This window comes from Octodon degus, unplaced genomic scaffold, assembly GCF_000260255.1.
Source record: "Octodon degus isolate 3935 unplaced genomic scaffold, OctDeg1.0 scaffold00166, whole genome shotgun sequence".
Lineage (NCBI taxonomy): Eukaryota > Metazoa > Chordata > Mammalia > Rodentia > Octodontidae > Octodon > Octodon degus.
This window is the reverse complement of record NW_004524742.1, coordinates 5,242,780-5,264,506: the sequence shown is the minus strand read 5'-3', so window position 1 is coordinate 5,264,506 and position 21,727 is coordinate 5,242,780. Positions and strand designations below refer to the sequence as shown.

Below are 21,727 nucleotides of genomic sequence, written 5' to 3'. Positions count from 1 at the left end.
AAACAGAGCCAGGCTGGGCCTTTGCACTGATACCGGCAGCCTTACCTGGTCACGTCATTAATGAGCCGTGTCTGAAGCAGCAGATTTCTCCGGGGCAGTAAGTTGTCACAGATGAGGTTTTGATTGGCTCTCACTGCAACCCCATTGCAAAGACAGAGCGAGCACAGGACATCCAGAACCTGCAATAGGACACAGCCACCAAATGTCAGGCCACTAGGTGAACTCCATGGCCAAGGTCCATTGCTGCCATGTGGGAAGGAAGCAGCAGCCATGAAGCATGGGGCTGGTGACAAGGGGAGACCAGCTCAGAGGTGGGGCCTGGTACCCCTCACCCAGTATAAGTGAGCACAGTCCAGAGCATCCTGCCTTTGAGGGAAAGGAGGCTCAGCTTCTCTCTAGATGCCCCGCCCTGGTCTCATGTCCTGCCCCTCACAAACTGCACAACATCTGTGCTCACAGCTCTGACAGCGGGCAAAGGCCTGAAGCCTGAAGTCCTGTCAAGGTTGCAACTAGGGTGCAGTGAGACATTAAAAGCACAAAACTCAGATCCTGCTCACTCTCAGTCATATAAATGTAGGAAGAGACATAAAGGACCCTCCAGAGGACTAATACTGAAGCTCTGGTTTTCCTCAGCCCTTTCTCCCTCTGTTACACTGAGAACTCAGACAGCTTTCAATGAAAAGTCATTTAATATTTAAATCTTTGATCCATGATGGCTTTTTATATAATGGAGTACTATTTAGCCATATAGAAGGATAAACTTGAGACATTTATAGATTCATGGATGCATCTTGAGGCTATACTCTTAAGTGAAATAAAGTGGACACATATGTGGAAATATCACATTGCTTATCTAGTATGAGATACTGAAAGTGTATATAAGGACCAAAATGTGTAATAAATATTGGGAAATAGGAAGAAATTATTCAAAAGGAAGGGGGAACTAGGGAGGGGGAGAAAAAGAAAAGAAAAAAATGAGAAGAGAAGGATAAAATGGAGAAAATGCTTTTGTAAATAAGGAGGGGAAGAGATGTTGAAGGTAGGAGAGTGAGCAGAAAAAGAGAAGAATCAACATATACCATGTACAGGTACAAATTCCCTACGATGGACGTGATCACTGTGCATGTATATCTAAATTGTACCAATTAAAGAAAAGAGGTCCCTTAGACTCCCATTGAGTGAAGGTCTTTGTACGAAGCAGGCTTCCGAGCCTAGGTGGTGGCTCAGATTTCCATTCTTGGGTCTCTTACTGTGATATCAGTGACACTCCCTAGGAGACCCTTAAATTCCTAGCAATTAGTGTTAAAATATTTCACCCTCCGTCCTCATTCCATCTGGAGGGAAAGCAGCCCTGCAGGGGCCCAGGTGGCCATGAGTCTGACCGGTCATAGTCAAGCTGCTTCTGCTCTTGTTTCCAGCTGCCCGGGAAGCAAGAACAGCCCCCGCCTCTGCTGTGCAGCCTGCTGTCTCTTCGCACCTTGTACTCTTCCATTCAGATTTTGCATTCAGAGCACTACAGAGAAACCTGGCTGGGCCAGGGCTGTGCTGCGCTTTCCCCACAGTAGGCACACGTGGGGAGCAGCTGAGAAATTACAGCCGGATTGACAGGGAGGTGTGAGGCTGTGGTTCAGGCTTCCCAAGGGGGCCACGGAAGACTCGATGCTCAGTGGGGCTGGACGTCTTCAGGCTGCTCATAGCATTGTGTCCTTAATTCTCATAAACCAATTAGCCACCTGACTCCCTGAGTGTCAATTTTGTTCCTGAGCAATACAAAGCACATTTATGGGACAAGGGGCAAAGAATTCCACAGGCAGTTTTTCAGAGGACTCTCACTCCACAGAAAACAGCCACTGCAGAAGCCTGACATCCTAATGATAATTTCTCATTCTAAGGAAAGAGCCACAGATAACCAGGAAATGAAATACTTTTCATCCAGCTGACCACAGATTTTTATCTGTTTTGTCTTGGAGTGACGGCAGGAGTCTGGCTGGTACGGAGCTTAATCCACACACGGCAGAAATAGAAAAAAGGTCTTTGAAAAATACCAGCTTAATAACAATGCCTTGTCTATAAATAAATGATACCAAAAAGAAGTGCAGGGGGCATTGGTTAGGTTCTTAGAAGGCATTTCTTAGTGTAAAACTGGGAAACAGGGACAAACTTCCTTTTCTGAAAATGTGTAAGCAATTTTTATTTTATTTTTTTTACTAATAGCCAACAACATTAATTTTATTTACATTTATTTTATGCTTAATTTATTCCTGTGCCATAAGTTGTTGTTTCTTCAGTTTCTTCTGGGATATCTTTTTCTTCTGTACAGCTTCCTCCTCTGGTTTGGGAACAGTTTGTTCCTTTTCAGTAAGGATCATTTCAATAAGGCAGTGGGAGCTCATGTATAGGTTAGTCCAGCCATGAGCTCTATAAGTACAGATGCGCATCTTGGGTGCTTTATTCACCTGGGTATGTTCAATAACCAGAGAATCTACATCTATACCCTTAAGCTCAGCATTACGCTCTGCATTTTTAAGCATGTGCGGCAAAAATTCAGCACTCTTTTTGGGCCACCGACCCTGTATCCAGCCCCACTGTTTGGCCTGGGCACACCTACCAACTCCACCATTGTAATGCCAGAATGGCATACATTGCTTCTGTAATGTGACATCCTTCAGATCCTTGGTGGCCTTTCAGATATGCATACCCTTGACGGCCTGGGCAGTTTCATGCATGCTCTTAAAGTGAACGTGAAGATTTGTGCCTCTTGATTTGCATGATTTTGTGGGGTTTTCTGAATTGAAAGAGTAGCAAACCATTTTCATAGGTCACCTCAGGCTGTTCACAGGAAGAAGAGCTCATTTTTATTTTAAGAGAAGGGAGTGTAGACTACTAGAGTCACCCAGGCATGGTGCCTTGAGGCTATCCATGCTTGTTGACAGAAGCATCTCCTAGGCCTCTGGAAAGCCAGGTTGGGGGGAAGGTGCTGCTAAATGCTCAGCAGCCCTGCTTCCTTCTCATCCACAGCTCAAGATGAGGCTGCATTTCCCAGACTCCCTTGCAGGCATGTAGGCCTGAGTTCTGGTTCAGGGGAGATGGCTGGATATGACATCTTGGAAACCATCCCGCAAAGTCCGTTGTTTGTGCTCGCTCCTCTGGGTGTGGTAGCACATGCCTGAATCACAGAACTCTGAGAAGCTGAGGTAGGAGGACTGCAAGTTTGAGCTCAGCATGGACAATTTAGTGACTTGGTGAGACCTCGTCTCAAAAGATAGATCTATCTATCTATCTATCTATCTATCTATCTATCTATCTATCTAGGCTTGGGATGCAGCTCAGTACAAAAGCCCTGGTTTCAATTCCCAGTACTCCTAAATTAACAACAGCAGCAACAACAAAGAAAAAGAATTCATGCCTAAGGGTGTCCCTAGATCAGTGATGGCAAACCTCTTAGAGCTTTCCATGATTCTAACAGCCCACTGTGGCATGTGTGCCATAGGTTCGCCAGCACCGCTCTAGACCAACAGCACTGGCATCTCTTTGAGACTGCTAGCAATGCAGATGCCCAGACCTGGTCCTCACCAAAGTTAGAGCCTTCCTGGGAATGCGAACTTGAGCTCCCTAGATTCCCTAGCACATTGCAGGCTGCGAAGCCCTGTACGCAGAGGACATTGATCTATAGAGGAGAAAAATGAGTGGTGTCCTGCCACTGACGGGCCTCAGACTGAGATGAGAGCAAACATGAACCTCTGTGCTAAGTGACTGAGAACACTGGGACGTCTGCCTCAGGGAGCCAGCCTCCCTCATCAATGCCCATGGTGGAGCTCATTTGCTTCCAGTTGTCATTGATCGCATCACTGATACTGCATCTCTTTCCGCAGCTTTCATTTTGCTTCCTCTCTCTAGTGTTCACCCTAAATGCAGGCCTAGGTGGGAATTTCACTTTAAAGATAAGAAGTCCTTATTGTGTATGAATGGCAACATTGCTTGGCTGTTGCATTTTGTCATTAACTTTTGTTTATGAAAAGCAGTGTATCTCAGATTTTTATATCAAGTCCAATATTTGAAAACCACGAGTGCTTTACAGCTTCTCGGGGGCAGACTTCCTTCTCCCCTTGAATGAGAATTGAGTGGTGGAGAATGTTTCCCATCTTGCAGTGGCTGCCTGGAGACTCAACTGATTTATGCAGCTGATAGAGTGCAACCACGTGGGGCCTAACAGGTTCAGTTTGCTTACTTTCTGTCCTCCCTCGACCCAAGCTACCCTTCTGACTCTGATTTATTCTTTCTGGAGGACCAACGACAATTATATTACCTATAGTTTTCTCACAGGTGGCTCCATATCCTTATGGAACAAAGGAGACCATAAAATGTATCTTATCTGTGGAAATTTTGACCAGATTTGGAGTAAGGGAGGTTTGGGGGCAAGTAGATGGGTATATTTTGCTTTTATTATTAAGATTTTACTCCACAGAAAACTATAGGGTGATTCCGATAGTTTTTAGCAATTGCTTTTTTCATCAAATAAGGAAATCAGTGTAAGGCATTTGTTCTATGGCATGAGGCCTGCATATGTATGTGAGCGCCCATCAATTCAAGGTGAGAATGGAGTGGGCTCTGGCTTTGCTCATTCATTCCTTTTATTCACTTATTAAACATGTGAAAGACAGATATGATTGCCTGCATTGTTAAATATTTGAGTTGTCACCCTGAGGATTATAAAAATGGTCTTTACTATGAAAGAACCTCCATGAGTGAGAGAAACATATATATAAAACTTCCAACAATAAAAGGCAGATTGGAACAACCATTAAAGCAGAAAGCACATTATTTAAGGCTAGCGTAGAGACCAATTTCAACGGGGATCAGAAAAGGCTTCCCAGAGACAGAGGCATTTAAACCAAGGCTGGAAGGGCAGATAAAATTTTCAACTTATTTTTATTTGACCAGAGAAGGATTGTGATGGGACCTGGAGAAGTGGTGAGGGGTGCTGCAGGATCATCACAAGGAAAGTCACTGTGAGGTCAGAGGGTAGCGAGCACTCAGAAGGCGTGGGGGCCAGGGGCCCACAATAGCCGCCTGTCCTTTCTCTCTAGGCCCTGGGTTCTTTCTCTCTAGCCTTTTGAACTCAAATGTGGTCATGCATTCGATGAACTGCAGTGCTTTCCATTGATGTGACGAGCTGGCAACTTAAGTATTTTAGAGAAGAAGTGGAGTTACAGTAATAGCCAGTCATATATATTCTAAACATGATTAGAGGTAGCATAGGACAGAAAGGGATTCTCAAATGCACAAACTGTACAAATCTTTTTAAAAATGTTATTTAGCTCTAAAGATTACATTCATGGATGATAGGGACTCTTAAACTTCAGCCTGAGAAACAGTAACTTATCATGAAAATGCCCTCTAACTGGACTTCCCAATGCAGAGTTTTGTATGGAGATAATTATAAAAATAAAAACACAGAGTTAAACATATTCTCTTAGGACATTTAAACTCTGATTAATATTTTTATAGACTTCAGCTTGTGAAACACTGGGCAGAACATTAAACTTTTGATCCTACACTGTTGTTAGTGAGCTGTGTGGCCCCTGGAAAATTGCTTGACATGTCAGGGCCCAGGTCCTGGACATTTTTCCTGCCTTTTCAGGTAAAAATGACAATAGTGCTACTTCAGAGAGTATAACGAGCTAGGAAGGATGCACATGATCACTGGGCGTGGTTCCTGGCATTAGTTAAGTACAAAATAAATGTTAGTTGTCATCATTGTTGTTCTGTAGAGGACTTTTGAGGTCTCCATAGTTCCAGAATTCTGCATATTTTGAGTCCTTGTCTCAGTGGAAAAATGAGTGAAAGGACCAGAAACTTCTGAAAACTCATCACTAGAGAAAAACAGCAATCTGAATAGCAAGACGTTTCGCTGCCATCTTCCGAGCATCGCAGACGTCGTGTTGTGATAGAAGTTTGGCCTACACTTAGGATGTTAATCAGAAAGTTACCACCAAGACACTGGTGATGGCTTGAGCCTGGGTTTCTCTTTAGAAATAGAAGTGATCAAAGTGGATAATCTCTGCGGGAGGGTCTGAAGAATTCATGGCAAAGCAGTCTCTGCCCAAAAGCCCATCAAGAGAAGGAAAGGAGATATTCTCAAGGAGATTCTTATGTACGGAGATCACACGGCTCACTCTGCCAACGTTGTCAGAAGCTCTCAAGCACTGCTGCGGCTCTTAGAAGACGGAAGGCTCCTCTGCTCGTATACGCAGGTAACTCCTCACATCAGGTAGTGATTTCTAGCTCATTACACTGACTTTCTATGCCTCAGTTTTCTCAACTGTGGGATGCACAGAGAGTGGTCAAGTCTCCCCACTCCCAAGCAACAGCCACATAATCTGTGTAGCTTTTGGCTGAGAAAAGTCATCAGAAAGCTGGTCACTTATAAAGTCAGTCTCGTGGTATCATCATAGAGAAGCCCTTGGGGCAGGCAAATGTGAACCGCTTCCCTCCTCTTACGTCTGGGCTTGCATCATGGCTCGGGCCATGTGCTACTTGTGAGCTTGCCAGTAATTCTTACTGTACTTTTCAGACCGAAGGGAACATGGTGCAATGTAGAAAAGTCGCACTAATAGTGGAGCCTCATGCCTGCTTTTGATTTACCGCATTTGGGAAAGCAATTACAGATCCCACATATTTCTTGCTGCTCTTTGCCAAGCAATTTCACAGATACTGAGAACCCGGTTTTCTGCTTCCCAAGGATGTTGTCTATCATGCAGTGAATGCTGCAGGGACTCATTCTCCTGGACTCACTGAGTCGTGTCTCAAATATTCGGTTCCCCCAAATGATGGCAAAAAAGAAAACCGGGAGTCACGCTGCACTTGCAGTCTGCACGGCTTCTTTCTCCAGTGCCTGATTACGTCATCACTGCTGGGATGCCTTCCTCAGCCTTCAAGCACCACACCTAATTGTTTAGCATGGTAGCCACCAGATATGGCATACATGTGAGGGATTAAGAAGAATTCACCATATTTTAATGGATCTTTCCCCATAGATCATTGTGTCTTAGAGGTACAATTGTATAAACAGATGTGTTGCAAATATAAGGGACCTCAAAAATTGATATAACATTCCACCTTGATGAGGGGACAAAGTTTCCATTTTACAGATGCAATAACTGAGGCCCAAAGTCACACAGTTGTTTTATATCAAGGAGAGAAATTGACATTTTTGGTTTTTTGGTTTATATAGGCAGTTTCTATTACTGAACTTGGTTTGACTCATTAAATCTGATTTCAGTTAGTAACCAGCCAAGTTACTATTTTAAACCTAAGTTCTGTAGGTATACCTTATTTATATAGCTCTGTGTTGGAAGATTTTCATACCATGTTCTAGGTTTTAGGGTGGGGAGCATCTGGCACTGCTGGCTGTGTATAAGCCCAGCTGAGGGCCCACAGTGAGCTGCATCTTAAGAGCCAGTGCTGATAAGCAGGGTCAAGGAAGCTGGAGAATACCAGTGGCCGGCTGGCTTGGAGGGTGCTTAGAGGCAAGGGAGCATGTTTAGAAGTCAGTTTCCCAATGTTCTGACCAAGGTTCAGGGCTGGTCAGCAGGCTCTCAGGAACTTACAACATGACTAAGTGCTTGAGAAGGAAAATGGGTAAAGCCAATCACTCTTCGTGTTTTTTCCATACCCACCTTGTGATTCCGTCCATGTTTGTCCAACAGAGAGATGATGGACTTAATGTGGCCTTCTGCTATCAGGTTTAAGGCTTCTGGGCTTTCAATCAAGATACAGTGCAAAACCTCTAAGATACCTACATGAATGCCACAAAAATCATTTGGACATTAGATCAACTGTAGAACAGACTGTAATCTCGAAATCTGATAGTGGAAAGATCATCCTGAGGGAGAGAATATCATCAGTTATTTGAATCTTTAAATATTCCCAGCCAGAAGAACTTCAGCCATCTTGGGTAGATTCCCAGAGTACCCATGGGCCATGCAGTCTGTAACCTACAAGTGAGTTTAATTCAGCACTAACCCCATCTCCCTCTGATCTTTTATGTTGAAATATAGAAAAATAGCTGTAAAATGGAATTCTTAACCTGGTCAAACCAAACAATACTTCGTGAAATATCTATTTTAAAACATAGATATACTTTACTATAAATTCTAAAGCTTGTTGAAACAATTTAGAAAACATTCTCAATTTATTCTCAGAGTAAGAAGTTTTCTAGGAACCACCTCACAACTTACTTTTTATTTTAGGCACAGTAGCAAATCAAACAGAAAATAAGCTTAAAAAACAATGACTGCATTGCCCCCCTTATCCTGGCACTTCATGGTTCTCTGTACTAAGTCAAAGCAGAAGGAAGACTAATTTGTGCCCGTGTGGCCTGACACCCACAAAGGAAACATCACAGTGAAACACAGGAGGAAAGAGCTAGCCAATGGCTTCATCGGTTTTATTAAGAAAATTCCTCTTGTTTCTGTTTTCTCTCCATGTTTTCATAACTTATCCTGAAATGCAATCTAACTCATAAGAGGAGATGCTGAAAAAAGTAGGTTTAGGAACATGGTGGGTGGTTCTTTACAGGAGCCTTCCCTTCGCCGGTTTGATACCTGCAGACCATGAGAAAACTTCAGGTCTTTCAGCTTGGGGAATGGAGGGCGGAGTGCACTTGCCCAGTACACTCATCTTGTCAGAAGCTGAATGTGGTCCTTATGGATGGCTCACATTCCCAGAGGGTCCTCAGGAAGGGCTGTAGGCAGGATGGGAGGGAGATCCAGGGGTGGGGAAGCTTATTTTATCTCATTTCATGGTAATCCTTCAATCATGCTTCTAACTAAAATAGGACAGCATTGAAAGGAGGATTAGAAACCCAGAGAGCAGGAGTCTGGTGGATTTTGGAGACAAGGATCACTAGGTAAGGGTTGCCTTGGGGCCATTACTTTATAGAATAAAGAAAAAGGTACAACTGAAAAAATTAAACAAAAGAGAAAGGACTGCAGAAATCTGGAGTAAAACCATATATAAAAGTGTATGATTGTCTGCATGTTTTAGGAACTGACTCCTTTTCTTGGAAAAACTGAAGATTTGACTTTGTTTTCATTTTTTTCAGAGAGAAAAACATTCAACTTCTCCACTTAACAGTTTCTGTAAATTCTTACCTGAGGAAGATTCCAGCCTGTCCAATTTACTGATTAGCCAGTCAAGGTTATTGGAGAATTGAGCACAATTGTTTCTGTTTCCACGAATGAGAGCAGCTGCAAACAATGAAAGGTTGGATCACGTAGGGTAAAGGGCATAGCGATGCACATAAGCCCTGGAGCTGTTGATTACATTCCTGCTTAGCAAATACAGGGAATGGAACACCAATATTAGTATGTTAGCCCTTTGATATGATTTGATTCCTATATTTAGAAGAGTAAAGCTCTAACATTTACCAACTCAGCAAGTGTTTCCAGAGCATCTGCTACGACCAGGCCCTTGGTAAAATGCAGGGAACACAACAATGAAGCAAAAAAGGCAGATTCTCTGCCTTCATCAAATAGTAGGTAGAGAAAATAGACACATAAGTTAATTACTTTAGGTAATGATAAACAAGAATTGGTAATTCATTGATTACTGACACTGTAACTCAAACCTAGAACATTTTCTTAAATCTAGCTAGATGCTTGTTACCTTTAGTGCTAAAGGAAAGAACCTCAGTGAACACAGCTGAAACCATTAAGCTAGTACATAAATAAACTAACAACTTCTAATGGTAAGGTGTCTGAAAAACAGTGGTTCTCAGAGTGTGGGCCCTCCACCAGGAATATCACACCACCTGAGAACCTTTCAGAAACTCTAGTCCTCAGGACTTACACTAGAGCTACTAAACTGGAGCTCTAACCAGCCCTCCAGCTGATTCCAGTGCCTGTTCATCCTTGAAAGCACTGGCTGCTCATACTGTGTGGAAAGGGAAGAATGTGTTGTGGTTAGAGTACCAATCTAGACCATGTAGCCTTTCCTCCACAGGGCCAAAACAGTAGATGCCAACCTGGAACAGTCCATGGAGATGGATCAACCCCAGGTGAGCTGCCTTCACATGGTTGGCTTGTTGGGCTTAATATTTCATTACAGCTGACAAATGATAAATTTAGATGAGGAAAGTCCCCCTCCAGCGCCTCTGCTCTGCATCATAAGAGTCCATGAGGATGACATTCAGCCTGAGCACTTGTGCTGTGTTTCAGGCAGTAGTAAGTAGCTTAAGTAAGTAGGATAAGTGTCAGAATTCTAGTCAGGCTACTGAGCCTCCATCACTAGTAGATGGATGGTCTACGAGCATCTCTGTAATCTGCTTCTTTGTCAGTAAAACTGAGATAATAACAGTAACTACTCTCAAAGTATTGCTCTCAAAGAGATATTTCACAGCCTGCATACAAGGATCAACATAAGTTACTCATTACAGAATCACACAGTATAGGGATAATCCCATCGATTTGACCCCCAACATGGAGAACAGGTCCAGGCTGATTTTTTAGGGCTTTCTCCTGATGTACTAGAATTTCTAAGGACTTCTCTCAGTAGGACACACAACTCGGAGCCAAGCCCTATAGAGCTATCTTTTTATCCCAGCTGGTGTCTGAGAAATGCCTGGGGCTATCTTCTTGCCCCTACTGATATCTTTCTGCTGCATCCCTCTGACTAGCCAGTGGCCTGGGCCTAAGGGATAGAGCCTCTGTAGATGGCACCACAGCATTACCTTATACTCAGGTTTGGGAAGAAAAAAGGTGGGTGCCAGGACATCTTGGTTCCTACCTTTTCATTCCACCAAAATGAAATTAATGACAGGCCAAAGCAGCAGGAGCTAGGATTGACTAAAAAGTACACAAGTGAAAGGGCATAGAATTTAAAATAGTAACAATCCTCAAAGTACAGATTCCAAGGTTGAGAACTGGAAGACTATAAATGTGTTCTATCTAGTCTTATTTCCACATATTAAACATAAGAAATGGAGGTTCAGAGAAGCTGGCTTTCTAGCTTTCACAGATAGTTTTGGCTTCTGCTTCCATGTGCTTCTGACTTCTGAGTTTGGAAGGTACAAGAAGCTGCTAGCTAACACTAAGTGTCTGTGTTAGAACCAAATGGTGAACAAAAAGCATCCCAGGATGTGGCTCAATGGCAATGGTGGGCTCTCCTCTGCCCACCCGAAGATCCCAGGGACCTCCCCAGGGAAGGCGCTGCCTGCATACTCACCCAGCAACTTGTATAGGAGGTTCAGAATTTCTTTCCAGGCCATGCCACTCTCTTCCCTGGCAATCCCTGCAAAGTGGGCCACGCTATTGTAGATATTTAAGCGATCAATGCAGTTTAACACAAGAGCCAACATGCCCTGAGAAGGAGAGTGGAGGAAAAAGTAAACATTCTTGGAGAAGAATGTATCTCCCACTTTTGCTCTTCTCCCTTCCCTGTTAGTCTCTTCCTAAAGCTGATTGTGCTTACATGCAAATAGTCCTTCACAGGGCCAGTTGAGTTATTTTTTTTTCTCCTAGAAACAAAATATGCATTTTTATGCCTCAGAGACCTAAATAGTATCCATTCACATAGTGAGTCAGCAGTCTCTGATTGTTGCTCCTGCGTACTCTGCTTAGTTCACTCTGAGGATGTATTGAAGAGGAGGAAGCATGAATGCATCTCACCAAAGCTTGTTTGCGTCTGCTGGGAAGTGTTTCTGACTCACTCAGACAGCTCTAGATGTAGTACCTATTTTTCTCTTACGTCTCAAATAAGCTCAAGAAATTCCATTCAGATGCATAAAATAACTATACTTGCTCCCTCCTTCCATCTTTCTCCACCAAAAGATGGGATCTAGAGACAATAAAACCAAAGAGCATTTTCAACTACTTTTCTGCCTGAATTATAGTACTCTGCCACTCAGCAAAACCATCTGTGGCTAGCAACTCTTAGAGAACAGCAGGGAGATGGTAAATACAGAATCAGTAGCCTACAAGGTACAGAGAATATCTGTAAGTCCACCTCTGCTGAAATCGGAAAACCGAGCAGGGATGGCTCTGAGCCCCACACCACTGACTTTCGAAATGACTAGAGGACCAGCCCTCTCTCCAGGGTATGGAAGCCAGCCACAGCCTGTTACCACCAGATCATTCCGTCCATGTTTGGAGAAGGCTTGTGACTTGTCGAAAGACGCACACAGCCAGAAAGAGGGCCAGAATGAGGGCCTGGGTCTCATAAGCACCCAAATAATGTTTCCACCTTGGTCAGGTCCTCTCTGACTCCAAAGCTCAAATTCTAACTTGAGCTTGTCAGACGATGGAACATGTGTACCTTTTGAACCAGTCTTCCAGACATTTCTGATGGAGTAGACTCTAGACAATTGCATTTTTCCAAACAGGTTTCCTAGGTAATTCTGATATTATTCAAAATTTGGGCTTGCTACCATGCCACACAGTAACAACAGAGATTTACTGAAAATAGATTTTTGGGTACATGTGTGGTATTGAAAGTTAAAACTTAACTGGTTGGAATGCGCCAACCAGCATTAATGTAACCAGGCATGGTTGAAAGGGCAGATCAGCTCCCAGTTCTTTCCTCTACAGCTTTCCCACCTCCTTTCTCTGCATGCTATTCATAAATGTGTGTACATGTGGAGACAAAGTTGAGCTGCAGAGTACTCACTGGGAGATTTCTGTTCCAGGAGCACAGAGACTTTTACTTTTGCATTTTTGAACTTACCTCTTCCTTGAAAAGATTCTGTCTGTTTTTGAGGGAGCGGAGCTTGTTCTGCTTGTCTTCATGCTTCATCTCCTCCTCTGGAGGCTGGAAGTAGGCAATCAAGTCCTGTAAGGTCTGCAGGACCTCTTCTATTGGCAGGGTGATGGGGGCAGCTGTGCGGTTGTTTCCGCTAAACACAATAAGATGACAGGACTCAGGCAAGGGCCTGACAGGTCTGGTTCCTAAAGGCCCCATTCTGGGCACAGTGAGCTGCTCCCAGAGAACAGTTCCTACAACAGCAACTGCAAAATGATGTGTGCCAACCAACAACGGAAGAGAATATTCACCCTTAAAGCCATTTCATCAACAAAGGGAAATGCTGCCTGTTAGCATATTTCTTTTCAAGCAACTTAGACTTTATCCTTTTAAATTGGGTGCAGTACTTCAGCACTCAGCATCAAGCAGCTCTTGACTAAATGTGTAGTGATGAATTTTATGTAATGCAAATAGGGGATGATTAAGACTGTGACTTCCACGTGCTTCTCTTCCACATACCCCTGGTTGTTTGCTATACTTTCTCTTTTAAAATACCTTAAAATAAACTTATTAACTGGTATTTCTTTTTTCTTTCTTTCTTTCTTTCTTTCTTTTTTTTTTTTTTTTTGTATTTTAGGGAAGGTCTACAGGATGTTTAGGGTCTCACTACTAGATCAGACTCCTAGTGATCCGCCTGTTTACAGCCTCCCAAGAGCTGGATTACACAAACCACCACGTCCAGTCTCAATTGCCATCTCAGCACATCCTGGGGGCGGGCCGGCACAGCAGGCCTGGGGATCAAATCCCTGGGCCCTGCACCTGCTTGCAGGTGCTTTACTCTGCTGAGCTATTTGGCCGGCCCTTAACCGGTATTTCTTTAAAAAATTGGCAGCTTCCTCTTGGAATAGAAACATAAAGCTGGAAGGATTTCTATCACTGTTTTTCTTTTTATATCTGTATCTTCTGTGTCCATGCATGACAACTCTACATGTATTTTCTCTTCACATTCTCATGTGCGCCTGTACATGCCTGCTTTCCTCACTGCATGTATGCATGTCTCCTTTGCAGGCCGTATCTGCTTTTCTTTCTTACCTTCCTCTCCCAGCACTCCCTTCCCCCGCAGACTTCCCCTTTCTTAGTGTCCCTCATCCCTCAGCATCCTCCTTGTCTCTGCTTCTGAGTCCTCCCACTCCATTTAACCTACTCTTCTCCCCACTCTCATGTTGCTCTTGTCCCTTATGTGTATGTCTGTCTTTTTTTTTTTTTTTTTTCAGAACCAAGGATTGAACTTAGGCCCCTGTGCTTGCCAGTAAATGCTTATTCTACTGAGCCATCTCCTTGGCCTCCTGTCTGTTTTTTAATCTTCCAGAAGTATCTTATAATTAAGTTATTTCAATACAAAGAGACCTCCATAACAAAATGAGCTTTTATTTTTCAGTTCCCTGAGGGGTATGAGGTTCATATGAGGGCAAAGGCTAGGAAGAGGAAGTAGAAAGGGACCCAGTGCTTGAGGAATCAGATTATTAGGCCTCCAGTGACTGAGAGTTGGCTGAATATGCAAATAATATCAGAGCTTCTTCTGGCTGCCCAATTTCTAATTAGTTTCCCTTTGCATTTATGTGCATTTGACCAGCTAACTTCTGTTAGATATTAATCTGGACACATGCTAAGAAAGGATTGTTTCTAGGCCTAAAACCTAGAGGGTAAGATGATGTTTCAAATTTGTGTAAAGAAACCAATGCCTTACAGGAGAGGCTGAAATACCAGTGACCTGCTGGCTCATTCCAGCCTGGGAGATGCCTCTCCTCAGCGCTTGCACAGCTCCTGAGGGGACCCGGCAGGTGGCAGGTTCTTGGTGAAGTGTCTGCAAATGACTGCCTGGGGTATTACTGTGGCACAGTGAGTCGGGGAGAGTGCCAGAACAACAGGAGATGGAGCTCAATCCGGTTCTGCTTCCCACTGCTGAAGTCAGCAAAGGCAGGATACATTTCCCTCAAGATTTTAGCCAACTCTAGGGCTGATTTGTTTTCTAAGCACTGGATTTACCAAAGATGCCAAGGCTTGTTAAGAACAATATTTTATGTCAGAGGAAACAATGAAAACAGCAGGGTTATAGGCATTTTTGTAGCATGATGGGACATGGAATCTTAAGATTTTAGTCCTGTTACTGACATTAACTATATATTTTGATTGCTTTTGGCCCCCTTATGTTCAACTCTCATGTCTCACTCCATTATTAGCAGAGTCCTTTAGGGTCAAATTTTTGTTTTGTGGGTTCTCAGTGCCGGGTCACTTCATTTTGTACTTAGAGAAGCATCAGTGATGGTCCTCCTCCGGACTGAAGCAAATGTGTTGTTCCTTTAAGAAAGAGTATGAACCCCATGTGTGGCAATAAGGACAGTGACAAAAATGGACGTGTCCTCTGCATGGCCTTACAGTGCTCTCATCCTGATCTAGAACCTCAGAGAGCAAAGGCAAGAGGACAGCAACATGGACAAGGTGACACCTCAATTCAGAGCTGAGAGCAATTGGCAGCTGTCTTGCCCCAGCTATTTCCACTGCCTATGCCTGCTGTCCCACTATGTCTTTCAGTCTTTGGCAATGAATTCTTTTGCCAAGCTCTGGTGAAATCTTAGATGATTCCCAATATTTACTATACCATGATCATGAAGTACTTGTTTAGATATCGCTCCCTTCCTAATATTAAATGCAGAGGGTAGATAACAGTATCTTTTCTTTAATCAGGTTTTCTTCCACTCTTTAATTGATCACACTGTTCATTCCTGTATTGGACAGTTCTCAAAGGATGATGAGAAAGCACAAAAGATTTTAAGTTTACTTTTTTAGTGCTCTCCCTTCTCTTTCCTGATTCTTCTAATCTAATTTTCTCTCCCAGAAGGCCACCTCTCCTTGTGGTTTCCATTTATACACAGCATGTACCTGTTGGTTTCTCAAAAAAGATGAGACAGGAAAATCTACTCTCAAATTATTTTTCCTCCTCCATTTCCCAGCTCTTGTGTAATACAAATACTGTGACTACTACAGCTTTGCCACCTGTTGAATTAATTTTTATTAGTCATTCTTTTTTTTTTAAGAAACTTGTGGCTGGAAGAATTAAGAATTGTAACATTGTGGGTGGGATTCCAAAAGAGTTGTGGGTGAAAGCCTCCCTCATGTACAACTAGGATACAACTGGACAAAGTAAACTATTTCAGGACTGTGGAAATTGACCAAGAGCATATAACAAATCATGAAGTGTTTACTTCCCAAAAAACCCTTGAAGAATCAGAGGGAGAATATTGTGAATCTGTGCTATTTCATTCTAAGAATATTTCCATCTCCCTAAACAAGCTGCATGACAAAAAAGTTCTGAAAGAGTAGAGTAGGCCACATGAAAGGTCACATTCTTGCTTACCATTTATTTATTTCTCATTGAAATGAGACTGCAGGCAAACAGAAAGTAAGATCAAGATGAGCTATGATACTGGGATACCCTTCTTTGACAAAACTAAACCAAAAAAGGGGATACAAATGAACAACCATTTTATATCTGTATATTCAAAATAGTTAGGATAGATATATAGCTACTTTCTCTTAATTCAATGAATAGAAAGATTTGTTCTAATAGTGTTTGAGAACAGGATATCATGTCTGTGTCTTGTATAATGAATAGCCACGAAGACAACAATATGCAATGTATTAATTATTGAAACTGTCCTACTGACCGGTTTTGAGACTTTTTTGTTTCTCAATAAAATTATTTAAAAAAAGATGAGCCATGAATGGCCTGAACTTTAACTGTGTTATCTAGTCCAAAACAAGTCTGCCAGCAAAGAGTTGGAGGCTTGTCTTCTGAGAAATATTAAGAAGTCCTTCAGGCTGAGAGAAAAATGACATCAGAGAGTAACTAGGGTCCACATAGAGAAATAAAGAGCCCCAATAAAGGAAATTTTATGGGTAAATTTTAAAAAGAAAGTTTAAATATATATTTTTCCTCTTTTGTTTAGATTAAAAAATAATTGCATAAAACCAAACACAAAACTTTACTGCTAAATATATATGAAGATATACATGGCAATATTATAATAAAGGAAACAGATAATAGAGCAACATTGGAGCAAAGTTGCATTACACAATTTGTTTAATTAGTATTAATTTGAAGTAGATTATTTCAAATTAAATATGTATCAAATGCCTAGAGTTGTCATTAGGAAAAAGGTGGCAAATAAAACACACAAAGTAATGAAAATGGTACAGTAGAAAATATATATTTAACTCAAAGAAAGCAGTAAAAAAATAGACAGAGAAATGGTAAAGACCTGTCACACACACACACACACACACACACACACACACACACACACACCCCTAAAAAGCCCTACAGCAAAATAGCTGGCATAAACACAATCATTTGAAAAAACTACGTGGATTGAACATATTAACTAGAGGAAAGTGCTGTCAGACTAGATTTTTTAAAAGACTCCATATATGTGATCTATAAGACACACGTTTTAGATTCAAAGAAACAAGTAGTTTCAAATTGTACCCTGAAAACAGAAACCATAATCTACATATAAAGTAGTGGCGTAGTTCACAAAATAGATAAAAAAATTATAGAAGAAAAGGAAAATGGTTTAGAATTATGGATGTTAGTTTTTCAGGAAGAATAATTATTATGAATATATAAGCAACCAACAGCCAAAACCAAAATGAAGAAGAAAGAGAGAATTGAGAGGGAAGACAAAATTCAACAAAAGCATCAGTGACCTATTCTCAATTAGTTAAAGTAATAAGTAATAAACCACATTAACGAAGGACAAACCCACATCATTTGCTCAACAAAGAAAGCCATTTGACAACTGTAACAATCAAGATAAAATCTCCCAATAAACCTGGAAACAGAGGGAACATTCTCAGTTTGATAACTGATAACATCACAGTTAAAGGTGAAAACATGAATGGTTTTCCCTAAGGTCAGAAACAAGACAGTATCTATTTACAACACACTCCACATTGCTGTGGACCCTCTAACAAGTGCAATCATGGGAGAAAAAAAGTAAAGAAAATTTCTTTTGGGGAAAAAGAAACTGTTTACAGATGACATGATCCTCCATGTAGAAAATTCTACAAACTAAAACAAAAAGTCGCCACCAGAATTAATAAAAATTTGCTCTAGCACCAAAAAGAATCAGATATATAGAAAGAAATTTCACAGATGCAATGCATGAGATATTAACAATACAGTAACTCACTAAGAAGAGTTAGAGAAAAAAGAGAGTCATTTTATGTTTGTGGATTGGAAGATGTAATATTAATAAAAGCAATAGTCTTCCAAAACTGATCTATAGATTCAATGCAATAATTGTCAAGATTCCACAAAGATTTTATGGCAGAAATTGAGAAATTCACCCTAAAATTTGTACAAGAAAGCAAAAGACCTAGAAGAGCAAAAATAATTTTGAAAAGAAGCACAAAATCAAAGACTTACTCTACATGATTTCAATGCATACCATAAAGTGACAAAAATCAAGGCAGTATTATTTTGGAATACTGAAAGGCACAGAGATCAACTTAAAATTCCACAAATAAACTACACTTACGGTCATTTGGCTTTTGACAAAGGTGCCAAAATAGTCTGGTGGTGAAAGGGAGTTTTTCAGAAAATTGTGCAGGGACAATTTGATCACATGTAATAAGGCCAATTCAAACTTTTAGATCATACCATGAACCCTTCAGTTGAAATAAGTGTCCCCCTCCCAAGGACCATATGTTATAGGCATGGTCCCTAAACATACGGTGCTATCAGGTAGGAGTGGAACATTTAAGGGGCAGAACCAAGTGAGGGATCTTTAGGTAACTAAGAGCAGATTCTTGGGGGGAATGTAGCACTCTAGGTCATATTTTCTCTGCTTCCTTCTCTCTTCTTGTTGGGTCTGTCTCTGTATCTCTGACTTTTTCTGCTTTGCATGAGGTGAGTAGTTTTGCTCTGGCTTGTACTGCTGTTACCATGCGCTATCTCTCCATGGATAGGAAGTAAGGGAAGATAATCAATCACAGACTATATAAGATTTAGGGCTATCTTTCTTCCAGTGAGTATGTTTGGTCCCTTTGTCAAAGATAAGGTGGCTGAGTGTGTTCTTAGGGGCTTCAGCATCTTCTAATCTATTCCATTGATCCTCAGGTCTATTTTGTTGCCAGTACCATGCTGATTTTATCACAGTAGCCTTGTAGTATAATTTCAAGTCAGGAATTGTAATGCCTCCTGCCTTGTCTATATTGCCCAGAATTGCCTTTGCTATTCTAGGTCTTTTCTGGTTCCAGATAAATTTTAGGAATGATTTCTCTAGGTCTGTGAGGTATGTTGGTGGTAGTCTGATAGGGATTGCATTAAATCTGTACAGCAATTTTGGGAGTATGGCCATCTTCACAATGTTAGTTCTTCCTATCCAGGAGCATGGGATATCTTTCCTTTTTCTGAAATCCTCTATGATCTCTTTTTTCAGAGTACTGTAATTTTCATTGAAAAGATCTTTGGCTGTGACTCATCCACATGGCTGACACTGACAAAGGTTCTACCATCTGAGGTACAGGATCTCAGGATAAAGCCTGAGGGGATTTCACTGACCTTATCAGACCCCAAAGCTACAACTCTTGTTGCATAGGTCCTGCTTTACCTTGGTCTTAACCATCCAGCAGAAAAGTATAAAAAGGAAATATAAGAAGTAAAGCCATGCTGTTATGTTGAGCTGTGGGGGACTCAGGTCAACAATTTCTGACATTGCCAGTCAAGCGGAAGACCCAATGCTATTATGGACTACTGGACTCTTTTAGAATATTTTGCTGACTTTACACACCTATAATATTCAAATAATGGAACTTAACCAAAAAAGGGGATACAGATGAATGTCCATTTTGTATCTGTGTATTCAAAGTGGTTAGGATAGATATATAGTTACATTATCTTAATGAATAGAGAGATTTGTTCTAATGCTGTTAGGATATCATGTCCACATCTTGTACAGCAATTAACCAGTAGGAAGAATGTATGTAGTGTGTTAATTATTGAAACTGTCCTACCAATTTGATTTGAAACTGTCTCATTGCTATTTGTTTATCAATAAAATTATGGGGGAAAAAAAGATTTAGGGCTAAACCTTTAAAGCCATGAGTTAAAATTGACTTTTTCCCTTTGTAAGTTGATCATCATAAGAATTTATTATAGTGACAGTTGACTAACAGAAAATTGGTCCTAAGCAGTGGGATCTTTGCCATTAATTCCATACCTGAGGATGTAGTAGAGCCTTTGAAATTTTGTAGGCAGAATTAGAAGTTTGGAGAAGCAGTCTAGAAAAAGCTTAGTGTGCTATAAAGACTTTAATAGGTAATCCTTGTGTGTGTTTGGAGACAAGAATATTAATAGAAATGTAGACAATAAAGGCTATACTGATAAATTTTCAGATGGAGATAAGGAATATTTGGCCATCATTGTTAGATTATGGAAAAAAATCTGGATGCATTTTTCCACATCTTAATATTTTGCGAGAGGCTAAACATAAACATGATGGATGAATTTATCTGGTGAAGGAAATTGCAAGGCAACAAAGCATATAGGGAGCAGCATGTGTATTACTGGATGCTGCTACCAAATTGATAGGGATAACTAAAAGAAAAAAGGAGTTAGGAAGGTTTGAAAAATTTTGTTTAGCCAGTAAAAGAGTAACAAGGCTCTGACCACAATAAACCATGTACTTTGTTTTTTTTATGAAATTGAGAAGTGTTCATTTATATTTTATTAATGAAATTTATTTTTACTGATAAAATATTGAAAAAAATATATATAAAGGAGGTAATGTTATATTTTGTTACGTGAGTACTTCATGAAACGTATAAATCAGGTAAAACACGTCTATCTTCTCAGAAGTTTACCATTTCCTTATGAAAGTGTTCCAAACCCTTTCATTTAGCTTTTTGTAATGCACAATTACAATATTATAGCGGTTCGATCCCCAGTTCCACACACACACACAAAAATTGCACTGTTATTGCCATTAGTCATTCAACTGTGTGCAATAGTACAGCAAAACTCTTCTCCGATATCACTGTAACTTAGCCATTGATCAAACTTTCCCTATCCCTCCCTAAGAGATAGGGAAAGAAGAGATCCCCTTACTCTCCCCATCCTCTTGCTCCTATCATCTATTTTTATGTTCCACATGTGAATGAGCTCATGTGGTATTTGTCTTTCTATGTCTGGCTTATTTCACTTAATATACTGATCTTCACTTCCACCGATGTTGTCATGAATGACAGTGTTTCATTCTTTTTGTATCTGAATACTATTCCATTGTGTATAGAGGTATGTGCCACCATTTTAATTAATTCATGTGTTAGTGAATACTTTGGTCTATTCCATTTCTTGGCTATCTTGATTACTGCTACAATAAACAAGTTAGTGCTGATACCTCTTTGACATACCGATTTCATTTCCTTTGGGTATAAACCCTGTAATATGATCACTAGCTCATACAGCAGTTCTATTTTTCATTTCTTGAGGAACTTCCATAATGTGTTCTACAATGAGTATACTCATGTTTCCAAGCAACAGTATGCAAAGGCTCCTTCTTCTCTACACCTTCACCAGCACTTGTTTTCTTTATAATAATTTTTGTAACAAGAGTGAAATATTTCTTGTGGTTTTACTGTACATTTCCTTGACCATTAGTGATATTGAGCATTTTTCACATTCTCACTGGGCACTTGTCTTCTGGGAAATTTCTTTTCTTTTCATGTGCTTTAATCTTTTTTCCATAATTTTATTGATAAACAAATATCAATGAGACAGTTTCAAATCAAATTGGTAGGACAGTTTCAATAATTAACACATTGCATACATTCCTCCCAGTGGTTAATTTGCTATACAAGATGCAGACATGATATCCTATCTACAAACACCATTAGAACAAATCACTCTATTCATTAAGAGAATGTA

The 21,727-nt window shown here is 40.8% G+C and overlaps 1 protein-coding gene across 1 annotated transcript in view; it reads right to left on the bottom strand.

The window, feature by feature from the left end:
* Positions 1-21,727, bottom strand: part of Ryr3 (ryanodine receptor 3) — a 622,696-nt gene that overhangs the window by 286,455 nt on the left and 314,514 nt on the right. The window contains exons 13-17 of the mRNA XM_023703237.1: positions 12,724-12,892; positions 11,227-11,362; positions 9,156-9,251; positions 7,680-7,798; positions 46-179 (exon numbers count right to left, since the gene is read on the bottom strand). Of these exons, the coding sequence (XP_023559005.1) occupies positions 46-179; positions 7,680-7,798; positions 9,156-9,251; positions 11,227-11,362; positions 12,724-12,892 (654 nt within the window). The remainder of the gene's footprint in view (positions 1-45; positions 180-7,679; positions 7,799-9,155; positions 9,252-11,226; positions 11,363-12,723; positions 12,893-21,727) is intronic.